The sequence below is a fragment of the Eschrichtius robustus genome, chromosome X, assembly GCF_028021215.1.
Source record: "Eschrichtius robustus isolate mEscRob2 chromosome X, mEscRob2.pri, whole genome shotgun sequence".
Classification (NCBI taxonomy): Eukaryota; Metazoa; Chordata; class Mammalia; order Artiodactyla; family Eschrichtiidae; genus Eschrichtius; species Eschrichtius robustus.
The window spans coordinates 96,700,083-96,713,370 of NC_090845.1; the positions used below are offsets into that span (position 1 = coordinate 96,700,083).

The 13,288-nt window shown below is 37.2% G+C and overlaps 1 protein-coding gene across 1 annotated transcript in view; it reads left to right on the top strand.

The window, feature by feature from the left end:
- The window catches only part of COL4A5 (collagen type IV alpha 5 chain), a 250,955-nt gene that overhangs the window by 128,804 nt on the left and 108,863 nt on the right, over positions 1-13,288 (top strand). Inside the window, exon 3 of the mRNA XM_068532465.1 lies at positions 6,961-7,050. Within this exon, the coding sequence (XP_068388566.1) occupies positions 6,961-7,050 (90 nt within the window). The remainder of the gene's footprint in view (positions 1-6,960; positions 7,051-13,288) is intronic.

Genomic DNA, 13,288 nt, shown 5'->3' on the forward strand with positions numbered 1-13,288 from the left:
GTCTATACCATACTTGTACATGATGTCATGATAGCTCTATATGTAATAGCCAGAAACAGGAATCAACTCAACTGCTTTTTAACAGGTGGATGAATCAACAAATTATAGTACAGCTGATCCTTGAACAACACAGATTTAAACTGCATGGGTCTACTTGTATGGAGATTTTTTCAATAAGTACCTAGTACAGTACTGTACAGTCTGCAGTTGGTTGAATCCACAGATGCAGAACTGCAGATTTGGAGTGCGGACTGTAACGTTATACTCAGATTTTTAACTGTACTGGTGTTGGTGTTCCTGACCCCCCCATGTTGTTCAAGGGTCAAATATATATTTATACAATGGAGTACTACTCAGTGATAAAAAGGAATAAACTATTGACACACCTCTAAATCTCAAGATAATTATGCTGAGTGAAAAGTTAGATAAAAAGGGTATATTCTGTATAATCCCATTTATGTAAAATTCTAGAAAATGCAAATTAATCTATGGTGATAGAAAGCAAATCATTTATTGCCTGGGGGTATGGGTGGAGGTATGAGGAAGATATAAAGGGGGGTAAGGAAATTTTTTTTAATATTTATAATGTTTACTTTAGTATTGTTATTTTTTAAAGACTTTATTTTTTTAGAGCAGTTTTAGGTTCACAGAAAAATTGAAAGAGATACAGATTTCCCATATGTGCCCTGCCCGCACACATACATACATGCACAGCCTCCCCAACTATCACCATCCCCCACCAGAGTGGTACATTTGTTACAGCTGATGAACCTACATTGATATGTCATTATCATCCAAAGTTTATAGTTTACCTCAGAGTTTACTCTTGGTGTTATACCTTCTGTGGGTTTGGACAAATGTATAATGATATGTATCCATCATTATATTATCATACAGAGTATTTTCACTGCCCTAAGAAAACTCTGTGCTCCACCTATTCATCTCCTCCACCTGTACCCCTTGGCAACCACTGATCTTTTTACTGTCTGCATAATTTTGTCTTTTCCAGAGTGTCATATAGTTAGAATCACATGGTATGCAGACTTTTCAGATTAGCTTCTTTCACTTAGTAATATGCATTTAAACTTCCTTCATGTCTTTTCATGGTTTGATAGCTTGTTTCTTTCTAGACTGAATAATATTCTATTGTCTAGATGCACTACACTTTATTCACCTACTGAAAGACATCTTGGTTGCTTCCAAGTTTGGCAATTATGAATAAAGGTGCTATAAACATCTGCATGCAGGTTTTTGTGTGGACATAAATTTTCAACTCCTTTGGATAAATACCAAGGAATGTGATTTCTGGATCATATGTTAAGAGTATGTTTAGTTTTGTAAGAAACTGCCAAAGTGTCTTCCAAAGTGGCTATACCATTTTGCATTCCACCAGCAGTGAATGAGAGTTTCTGTTGCTCCACATCCTTTTCAGCATTTGGTGTTGTCAGTATCCTGGATTTTTGCCATTTTAATGGGTGTGTAGAGGTATTTTTTAATTTGCATTTCCCTGATGACATATGATGTGGAGCATTTTTTCATATGCTTATTTGCCATCTGTATATCTTTTTTGGTGAGGTATCTGTTAAAGTCTTTGGCCCATTCCTTTTTTTTTTTTCATTTTATTTATCTTTGGCTGTGTTGGGTCTTTGTTGCTGCACACAGGCTTTCTCTAGTTGCGGCAAGCGGGGGCTACTCTTTGTTGCAGTGCACAGGCTTCTCATTGCGGTGGCTTTTCTTGTTGCGAAGCACGGGCTCTAGACACGCAGGCTTCAGTAGTTGCAGCACGTGGGCTCAGTAGTTGTGGCTTGCAGGCTCTAGAGTGCAGGCTCAGTAGTTGTGGCACACGGGCTAAGTTGCTCCACGGCATGTGGGATCTTTCCGGACCAGGAATCAAACCCGTGTCCCCTGCATTGGCAGGTGGATTCTTAACCACTGTGCCACCAGGGAAGTCCTCTTTGGCCCATTCTTAAATCAGGTTATTTGTTTTCTTATTGTTGAGTTTTAAGAGTTCTTTGTCTATTTTGGATAACAGTCCTTTGTCAGATGTGTCTTTTGAAAATATTTTCTCCCAGTCTGTGACTTGTCTTCTCATGCTCTTGACATTGTCTTTTGCAGAGCAGAAGTTTTTGATTTTCGTGAAGTCCAGCTTATCAATTATTTCTTTTGTGGACTGTGCTTTTGTTGTGGTATCTAAAAATTCGTCACCATACCCAAGGTCGTCTAGGTTTTCTCCCATGTTATTTTCTAGGAGTTTTATGGTTTTGTGTTTTACGTTTAGGTTTCTGATCCATTTTGAGTTAATTTTTGTGAAGATGTAAGGTCTGTGTCTAGAATCTTTTTTTTTTTTTTTTTTTGGCATGGAATGTCCAGTTGTTCTAGCACCGTTTGTTGAAAAAACAAGGAAATTTTTGTGAGTGATGGATATGTTCATTATTTTGATTGTCACATATGTGACAAAAATGTTCAAATTGTCTACTTTAAATAAGTGAAATTTATGGTATGTTAATTTTACTTCCATAAAACTGCTTTTTAAAAATAAGTTTAACACGGTTATAATAAAGTATGTACATTCTGCCAAAAGACTGTGTCCAAGTGCATACTGCTAAAAACAAACAAAATTCACCAGGCTCCTGATGAGAAAAAGAAATTAATCAGTTGACAACCTGAAATTCATGTCACAGTCAAATATTATCTAAACAAAGTGTGCCCCTCTACCAGTTGCATCAGCATTTACTGAGAGCTTGTTAGAAATGCAGATTCTTAGGCTCCATAGCAGACCTACTAAATCTAACTCTGGAGGGGTGGGGCCAGGTAATCTTGTTTTAACAAGCTGTCCAAGTGGTTCTGAAGCAAGCTAAAATTTGAGATGCTCTGACCTAGATTATCTCCATTTTGACAGTTGCCAAAGATCCATATTCTTGTTCTAATTACATCAAATATTTCTTTATAATTACAAAAACAAAATAGAAATTACATAAAAAAGAAGACACAATTGCACATAATTTATATAATTATAAAACTATTATAATTGCATTACCTAATTAAATCACTGTTTCCTTTTGTCCACTAAGGGTATTGCCTTGCCCATATGCTTGTATAATTTTTACATTTTTACAATATTACAATCCAAAATAATTTAAATTATAATTGTCATTGTAACAGTTTGTCCTAATTTTTATTTTTCCTATCAGAAATTCAATATTTTTCCTGTTAATTTTGTATCTGCCTTGAGAAACTATTCTTTTTTTTTTAATTTAAATCTGAGATTTTATTTACTAAAGAAAATATGAATTTGATGGAATTCATTTAGAAAGCATAGAATTAAGAGGTTACAATACTTTTCTTCAAACCCTTCATTTTGTATGTGAAAGAAGAGAGTTTAAGGACGTAAGTATTTTTTGGGATTTCTGACCTTTCTTGGTTGTGCTTTTGGTCCAAACTTATCATGTCAATAGCTAATCAATTTTCCTGAAGTAAAGTATGTTGCACTTGTCTCAGGTTTACCAGCTGTAGGTCACTTTTTTCTTCTAATTTTTACACCTCCCTTTAGTACAAATTCTATAGTGAACCAAGCCCCTACCAGTTTCACTGATGTAAATTCTGTTAACACATCCTCAATACTAGGAGGTTCAAGAAAGGTTTGTAATTCATGCCCACAAATCAGCCTGTCAGCTGAAGTTATTGTGTGACATGTGCCTTATTTTATGAGAAACTATTCTTAAAATATTTTTTTATTCCCATGATTGTATAACTTTCTTATTGTGATTATAAAGTGCCCTTCCTGTAAAACTGTAACATTTTTATGTGTACCTGTTACTCACAAACTAGGTTCTACATCTAAGTAAATCAGTCTGTTATCCTTCTTTTTAACACTAGCTTGTGGTATATAAGCCAACTTTATCACAAAAAAGTCATCTTTTGTATAATTTCTCCTAAACCTACCTCTTATTTTTTTCTGAATTTTTGAAGAAAGCATGTGCCATAAATTTTATATAATCCATTAAGGAAGTTCATTCACTGGATGAATATTTTCTGAGTATTTGTCCTGTTGGGCACTAAGAATACAATGATGAGGATAACATAATTGATTCGATGAAGGAGTAATGGAGAGAGTGGAGTCAAGATTATTATAAATTTCTGGCTGAGGTAGCTGGGTTGTGTTATTTCCTGAAATAGGTAAGATGGTAGAAAGATAATGAATTCAGTGTTATTTATATTAAGTTTGCTTTTGGAAAAATTATTCAACTTTTCTTTGCCTTAATTGTTCATCTGTAAAATGGAGATAATAATAGTATTTACCTAATATTGTCACTGGGAGGATTAAATAAGATAAAACATGGAAAGAGTTTAGAATGAACTCTGGCACATAGAAAGCACTCAATGCATGTTTGCTATTATTACTGTTGAATGTTAGGTGCCTGTGTGATATTCAAGTGGAGATGTTTAAGATGGTTGGCCTGTGAGCCCAGTTTTTAGGGAAAAATATGTTGATGTTTGAGATTTCCCAGGAAAGAGTGAGAAAGGGTCAAAAAAGGGCATCCAGAGTAATACCAATATTTAAAGGACAGGCAGGGAGAGAAGAATATTATTCCATAAAGAAAAATAAGACTGATTTTTTTATTCAAATATGGGCAGGCAGCATAAACCAGGTTTTTTTTTAAAGTTTGACCTTCAGAAATAGATGTAGTACATCATTTTCTATGTTAGTGAGTGTTAGCAAATTACAGTAAAATCTAGGTAGCTGTAAGGATTAAATAATTGCCTGACAACCAGTAGCAAAGGGTAGACACATAACAAATGTCAGCCTTCCCTACCATCTGTATTAGGAATTAGGTCGAGGGCCCTCCTGGCACCCTCTCCTCATGGAAGCCTTCTGTACTTTCTGCTGCAGGAAACTTTCTACCTTTCAAAGGCTGGGGATTGCTATTGCAATTCTTTTTGCTACTTTCCAGTAATTGCCCTTCTATCTTCCGTGGTATAATATTGCTCTGTCAGCTAGATAGGACTACAACATCGTTTGACTATAGTGTGAGATTTCAGGGCCAGTATCTGGAATAGGTATATGGTTTTTATTAATACCAACACAGTTAAGCTTTTTAGCACTCTCTACTTTCAGTTTCTAGTGTATTCCTCTCGCATCTATAGCCTGGGTAGCAGTTTTGCTTCTGAGAAAATATAGCTCTCTTCAAGCATTATCCTCAAGTTTTGGCAGAGATAAGCTCTAAATACTAGCGGAGATCCCAAAACGTAGCTGTGTTTTCCACTTATGGAAATCTACTCGAACTAGATAGTTTTTTTCCTTCTAGCTTCCTTTCTGACTGGCACTTGTGGTCAGATTTCTACTACCCGCTCTGCCAGTATGGGCTATGTAATGATTTGAGCCAATCCAGCTCTAAAATTTTTGAATCTTTTATTTTTCTTCTCTTGCTCTATTTCCTTCAAAATAATGGCATTGAGATTGATGGATACTAAATTATCATAATTCTATGAGTAATTAAAAACAATAAAGAGATATATTTATAGAAAATAGAAAATGCTGTAATATGTCAATAATAGTTATTGTCAAAGCTACAGGAATGTTTAGGCCTACCTTTAACTGGCTAACATTTGCTTCATTGGCTTTGAAGTAATAAGTGAAAACTGACCAGAAGTAGCCTTTTCAAAGTACTTACATTTATTGTAGGATGCTTCAACATAAGAAGTTATCCGATACAAGATCATCTAAGCTATCTAGGCTAAACTTAGTATTTACCCCCTGTTGCCACACGCACACAGACACACACAGATACACACACATACTGGGGTTATGAATGAAAGTCTATTGTACCTTAACCTCCAAGGGTAAGTGCTTCTAATGGCCCATTAGTCAGTTGCCTTGTAGATATGGATGCTTTCTTTTCCTCAGGTGCTGCCTAGGCTGTCACTGTGGATAGGATCTGGGGAGAAGAGGGTTCCCAGAACAAAGTCCAGAGCCTCTGGCCAGAGACTCCACCTTCAAGCCTTAGGAAAGTAGAGGAACTGCTTGCAGCCCTGCAGTTGGAAGCACATGCCGTGGGGCTGTGAGCCCTTAGGGTTCTTAAACTTAATAGTGGTGAATCTGCTTTCTGTGACTGGATCCCCTAGAGATGTTAGGGTTCACACTCTTAATATAATTGACTGTATGCAAGTTAACTAACCCTAATGTGTCTACCTAATGGTATATTAGTATACATGGTCGCCCTGCAACACCCACCTATCTGGTTGTATAGATAGGCACATCAGGCAGCCTTTCCTGATAGATGCTGATAAGATGTAGACCTAGTAGACCCTCACTAGTAGGTAGACAGCCCTCCTGTGCTGGTGTTGATAAGTGCTGTGGTCACAACTGGGACTTGAGTCACAATTACTGGTGGTTTTTTCTTTTTCTCTACAACAAACATTTATTCCTTTTTGTGTTGATTTTACAATCAGAGAAAAATATAAAAATTTTGATGTCATAGAGCCTTTTTCTAGCTAACTCATCACTAATCAGCAAATGAATTTCCATTCTGAAGAATCCTGCAACTCTGTACTCCACAGCAAACCTGAAATCTTCTCTGATGTTTTCCTTTTACCCTTCTTCATCCCTGCACCATACTTATTTCATGTAACTCCTTCATTCCTGGTTTCCTGGATTTATTGCCATCTTCCCTGTTAAATTCTTGATGTCAGTATGTTTAAACTTCACTTCATCTCTGATAAGCTTTTTACTTTTACGAGAAAGCAAGAGATTACATTACCAAATATGATATAAATTCAGAGTGGTTTGTGTTTTTCCACTCATATCTTACAGGTTTCTCCATGTTAGTGGACACTCTGAACTTAGCATAATTAAATTAATTTAGTCTTCTCTAGATAGTCATTTGATGTTTTTGAATCTCAACCATGTTTGTGCTGGAAAATTCACAAATGACTTTATCTTTCATTCTTGTTCAATTGCAGGGGGAGAGAGGATTTCCAGGTTTGGAAGGCCATCCAGGTTTGCCCGGATTTCCAGGTCCAGAAGGGCCGCCAGGGCCTCGGGGACAAAAGGTATGTGCCAAGTTACCAACCAGTAATACCAAAGGAATTGAGCCATCTTAATGTGGGACACGTGTCAAATCAATTAAAAAGTTACTGAATTATAGCCAGAAACTAATATTTAAATAAAACAATAGAATGGCCAAGAATCTATACTTCATTGTTGTTGTTTTTTTAAGAAAGCTGAATATTACTGCTGTATTCAAATGCTTTTGGAAGCTGTTAATTGTGTGTGGTCATTGGGATCCTTAACAAAAATTAAGTCCTGTCAGGAGCTCAGCTGAGCTGGAGAGCACTTAACTGCCAGGTGTCAGAGTACTGATTAAGACAACAAGCCAAAATGAAAGTAACAGGCAAGCCTTTAGTCTCTTACTGTGACAGTGTGTATAAGCAAAACATAAACCAGAGAAAGCGTGGGCTCCCCCACTGTGCCATTATTCCTCATGGAACAGTGCCAGTGAGGGTGAAATGGGTCAGCACAGACACGGGGAATTGTTTCACTGCTCACGGAGCTTGGAACAAAAAACTGCTGTTTTTTTTAGTATACCTGACAGCGGGATGAAAGAAGGGAGGGGGAAAGGGCTAGGAGTGGAGAACTACTGAGTCAGAGTACAGAAAAAATGTCCTCAAGGTTCCCCCTCTCTCAATGAAGACGTCTTCACCAAGGTTCCATATAAAGAGGCCTTTCAGTGCAGATATGCATAAGAGCCTGACCAGCCAGGGGGATTGACTCCTTTACTACAATTCCCTTCAGAGACTGACATGCATTGGCTGTGCACTAATGCTGGTGTGGGATGGGCAGCTTTTCTCTATGAGGTTAACCATATGGTTGGGCCTGAAAAATCACACATAGGTCTTTAGCCAGGAGCCAGACTCCTCGATTCCATTTCTTGATTTTTCAGGACCCAAATGAGAAACATAGGTTACTCCAACATGGACCTGAATGGGTCGGACTTTGAGGAGTTATGTCAAAAAATAGGTAATTAATCTGAGGCTACAGTGGATCATGGTCATGATCAAAATTATTCCAAGCAGGACAGTCAGGCCTGCCTGGAGGAGTGAGTGTAACCATAAGCTCCAAACATTACCAAGCCAGGAATAGACGGCCCATAGCCCATCTGATCTAATTTAGAGAGCCAGGAGACTTTTTTCTTAAGTCTGGTGATAGACTGCTCTACCTTGCCAGTTTTTGTGATGTAGGTACAACATGAGGTTCTGGCAAGAGCAAGACCATTCCTTGGTTGGCCAGCAGGAAGTTGAAGACTAGGCTGTTATCCAACACTACTCAGGCCGAGGACTTGAGGCTGGCCTGTTGTGCTTCCAAAGCTGAACTGGTATCATTAATGACTTCAGTAGAGGTCAAGGACAGGTTGCACACCACTTTCTCTGTGATATGCTCAGTGGAACGGGCTGTTTTGAATATTTGGAAGTCTCTTCTCAGTGCCCCCATATGTACATGTTACATTGGTAGGAAAGTTGAAGGCCTGGCTTTTACAAAAGAAATACCCAAAGGGTGGTGTGCACACGGTGCTGGGGGTGTATAAAAGTCATCGATTACCATGAGGGTCAACCAGCCAGAAGTCCCTCCTGATGGGCAGAGTCCTTGAGTGGAACTGGAAGATTTGTGTATGGTAGGGGCATGTATGGAGGAGAAGCCACTACTACTGATGTCAAAATAGCTCCCATGGCAGATCCCATATCCCTTTTCCCAGATGCTTCAGTTAATCCCATCTCAGACAGGAACAAGTTGACATCTGAGGGGGTGTTTTATTTCTGTAGTGCCAGAGTCCAACTGTGGCAATGCATCAGTGTAATAAGGTTGGGATATCTGAGGTACTAAAAAGTTCCCTGTTTAGAGAAGTGTCCATTTGTTGTATTCAGTGACACAGCAGTCAGATGTTATCTGCAGGGTTGGGTGGTGAGAGACATGTCTACCAGTTTGTCAAACTTAGACTGGTGGCAGCTATCTGAGACAGGTGTATCAATGAATTTGGTGAGGTGGATGTCACACAGGCCATTCTGTGGGAGAGAAAGAAGGAGACGATAGATCCTTACACTCTCCCTCTCCCGTACCCAGGCTCATAGATCCAAAGGTGCTGTTATCCTATCAGTTGGGAATACTTTTCCCCATTGACTGCTGTGTGGGCAATTTCTCCTATACCACGAGCAAGGATAGCATCTTATATGCATGTTAAGATATAGGATGTGAAGAGATAATAGTGAATTTTAAGATTGGGAAAAGCTTCTGGTTCTTTTTTTAATGGCTCTTTGACTGATGAACTGATATATGAAAGGGCCAGTTCTGTTCATTTTCCTCCTGGAAAATAATAGTGGTTTAGAAACCCTTTTTTCCTAATTTTATTTCATGGAATAGTGGTACATCGTGTCATTAGAGCATTAAGGAAATCAAATGGATACTCATCAAGTAGTCCTCTGAGTAAAGGGGGAAAATTAATTTAAATGCACAAATACTTTTTAACACTTAACTATACCATAGCATAGATTGTGGGAATAGGCTTGAGCATGGTCTCTGAGGAGGTGGCAGTACACCAAGGAAGTTTTATTAGATTCAAGAGCAGAAGGGATGTGTGCTAAATTTCCTGAGTAGAACTTTACACTGAGGAAAAGGCAAGACTCTAAATGACTGCATAAAATTTAAGTAGATGGGACATACAACAGAATTTCCTGTGTCCAATGAGGTGCAAAACAGCAGAATGTTTCTTGTGCACCCAGAAATAGCAGAAAGATCTGAAAGAGTCAAGTGGGTAGAACTGAGCACTAACTCAGCAGCAGTCCATGTAGACTGCTGGCATTGGACATCTCAGTGGATTCCAGCTTGGACTAGACTGTCCCACCCCTCAACATCTTAGAACTACTTAAGCCCTCCACAGCTTAGGCACAGCCTTGTGAAAATGAGGTGGGAAGTCCAATTAACTGAGGTTAAATTTCAGCCATCTTAGTGAAATGGGTGCTTTGAAATAGAAATTAAGTTGAACCATAGAAAAATAAAGTTACATTTCTTGTATCTGAGTTTACCTGGGATTTGGGGCTGAGTTTCTTGCACACTATGCTCACTGAGAGGTGGCAGGTCTAATAAAGATTTAGGTCAGATTAAAAAGAGTTGGGCTTCCCTGGTGGCGCAGTGGTTGAGAATCTGCCTGCTAATGCAGGGGACACGGGTTCGAGCCCTGGTCTGGGAAGATCCCACATGCCTCGGAGCAACTGGGCCCGTGAGCCACAACTACTGAGCCTGCCCATCTGGAGCCTGTGCTCCGCAACAAGAGAGGCCGCGACAGTGAGAGGCCTGCGCACCGCGATGAAGAGTGGCCCCCACTTGCTACAACTAGAGAAAGCCCTTGCACAGAAACGAAGACCCAATAGCCAAAAATAAATAAATAAATTAATTAATTAAATTAATTTTTAAAAAAAGTTAAAAAAAAAGAGCTAACTACATCAGATTTTTTGAAATAGTTTAGCATTAGCTGGGACTATTCTACAATAGTATGATAATTTTTAAAGGTGTGGTTGTATGCAGTTTAAATTTAGAAAGCAATCCAGTCTTTTGCTGTGATTCCATTTCTGTATCCATAAAAGGAGGAGGTTTGACTGCTTTCTAAACTTTGGGGATTTTGAATTAGAAGCACTTTGTGCTTCTATCTCCAGTATGACTTCATGCTCCCCAGCATAGCTGAATTTATACTTTTTATGTGATTGAGTATTCGGGCACATGTGTATGTGTTAACATACATACCAAATCAAAAATTTTGTAGGATTATTCTTTAATCTGTATGCTCATATATGAAAGTAAATATGTATAAAACAAATATATATAGGAGTGTATATATAAAAATTTCCAAAGGATTTCTTTATTCTTAAAAATAAAATTTAATTGATTTTCAATAGAAAATATATTCATTTTATTCAAAATAAATTAACATAAAAAGGGTATACAATGAAAAAAATCTCCTTTCCACTGTGTCCATTAGCCACTGAGTTCTACATATTCCTAATGGGTATCCACTTATGTTATTTTCTTGTGAATATGCCCAAGAATTTTTTATGAATATGCGTGCAGATACAAATATATACATGCACATACATGCATATACACACATACACACTTTTACCTCCCTTTGTTTATAAAATGGTATCCAACACATTGTTTGACCTTTGTTTTTCACTTGATATACATTGTAGATATCCCATATCAGTAAACACAGAACCCCCTCATTTTTTTATAACTGCATTGTATTATATTGTGTGTATATACCATAACTCATTAAGCCAGTTCCCTACTGATGATCATTTAGGTGGTTTTCAATTTTTTGCTACCACAAACAGTGCTGCTAAGATGTACAATTTAAATAGATTTTCTTTCCCCAATAAGGGATTATCTCTGTAAGATTACTAGAAGTGGTTTTGCTGGATCAGAGCATACATGCATTTATGTGGATATTGCCAAATTGCCACCCAAGAAGTTGTATGATTTATCCTTGGTTCAGCAATGTACAAGAAGATCAATTTCCCTATAGCTTCACCCAATCCTATTATGAAACTTGGAGTCTTGCCAATCTGTTAGATGAAAAATGGCCTCTCAATGTACTTTTAGTTTGCATTTCTCTTATTAAAAATGAGATTGAGCATCTTTTCATTTCTGTGAACTGTCTGTTTATACCATTTGCCCATTTTTCTACTGGATTGTTGGTGTTTTCATATTTCAATGAGCTATTTATATTTTAGGGAGATTGCCCTTTATCTGTGTTGTGAGTTACAATTATTTCCCACCAGTTTGTCATTTGTCTTCGCTGGGTGTGTGCATGTGTATGTGTATATTTATGTGTCTGTGTGTGTGTGTTTTGTGTTTTGTGTGTGTGTGTGTGTGTGTGTGTGTGTGTGTGTGTGTATCAAAGGTCTTTTGTGGCATTTGGGTTTTGAATAGGAAATGCCTTCCCCACTGTAAGAGTATAAAATAATTCTCCCATGTTTTCTTCCAGTATATTAATAGTTTCACATTTTTCATGTGAATATTTTATTGATTTCTAATTCATCCTGGTATGGTTTGTGATGTAAGTTCCACTTTTTTTTCCAGATGTCCTCACAAGTGTGTCCCAATATAATTTTCCCCACTGATTTGCAATGCCACTTTCATTATATACCAAATTCACATGAATATGTGGACCTGTTTCTCAACTTCTCATACTCTTCCAATGGTCTGGTTATTCAAATATCAGAACCAAACTGTTTTAATTATTGACATCTTATGCTATATTTTTATATCTGACAGTATTAGTGTCTCCTCATTGGTCTTTTTTTTTCTTCAGAATTTTTCTCAATGTTCTTGCTTGTTTATTTTTCCATATAAACATTAGAGTCACCTTGTCCAGTTTTAAAAAAAGTTCGTTTTATTTCTATTTTTATTGTATCAAATTTGTAACTAAATTGTTGAGAATTGACTTTTTAAATGTTGAATCCTATTATCCAGGAACATGGAATGCCTTTCCATTTGTTCCAGTCTTCCTTTTTGAACTTCAGAAGTGTTTTAAACTTTTCTTCTTATGAATCTTATACATTTCTTGCTCAGTTCATTGCTAAATATTTTATCTTTTTCTGCTATTGTAAATTGCACATTTTCTTCCATTATGTTTTCTAACTGGTAGTTGCTGGTATATAAGAAAGCTATTGATTTCTTCATATTAATTTTATATACAGTTACCTTACTGAATTATCTTATTGATTATAGTTCTTCATTTAATTATCTGGGGTTTTCCATGCATACAGTCATATTCTTTGCAAATAATATGTTTTACCTCACTCTTTCCAATTTTTATACCTCTAATTTCTCTCTCTTATTTAGCCATGTTGGTTAGTATGACCAGTATAGTTTTAAGGCATCCTTGTCTTATTTTTACCTTTAGTGGGAAGACACAAAAAGATTCATTGAACAAACAATTTTCTAGTTTTAAAATAGAATTAGATTTACTTTAATTTCCTTAGAGATGCATCTTTTGTGAAAAGAGTAGATTATTAACCTTGTTTTAAAGCAAGGTGTGGTAGGCAGAATAATGCCCACCCCCTAAAGATGTCCATAACTTAATCCCCAGAACCTGTGAATATGTTAGGTTACATAGGTAAGCGAAATTAAGATTGCAGGTGGAATTAAAGCTGCTAGTCAGCTGGTTTTAAACTAGGGTAATTATTCTGGATGATCTGGGTGGGCCCAGTATAATCATAAGGGTCCTTTCAGTGTGGA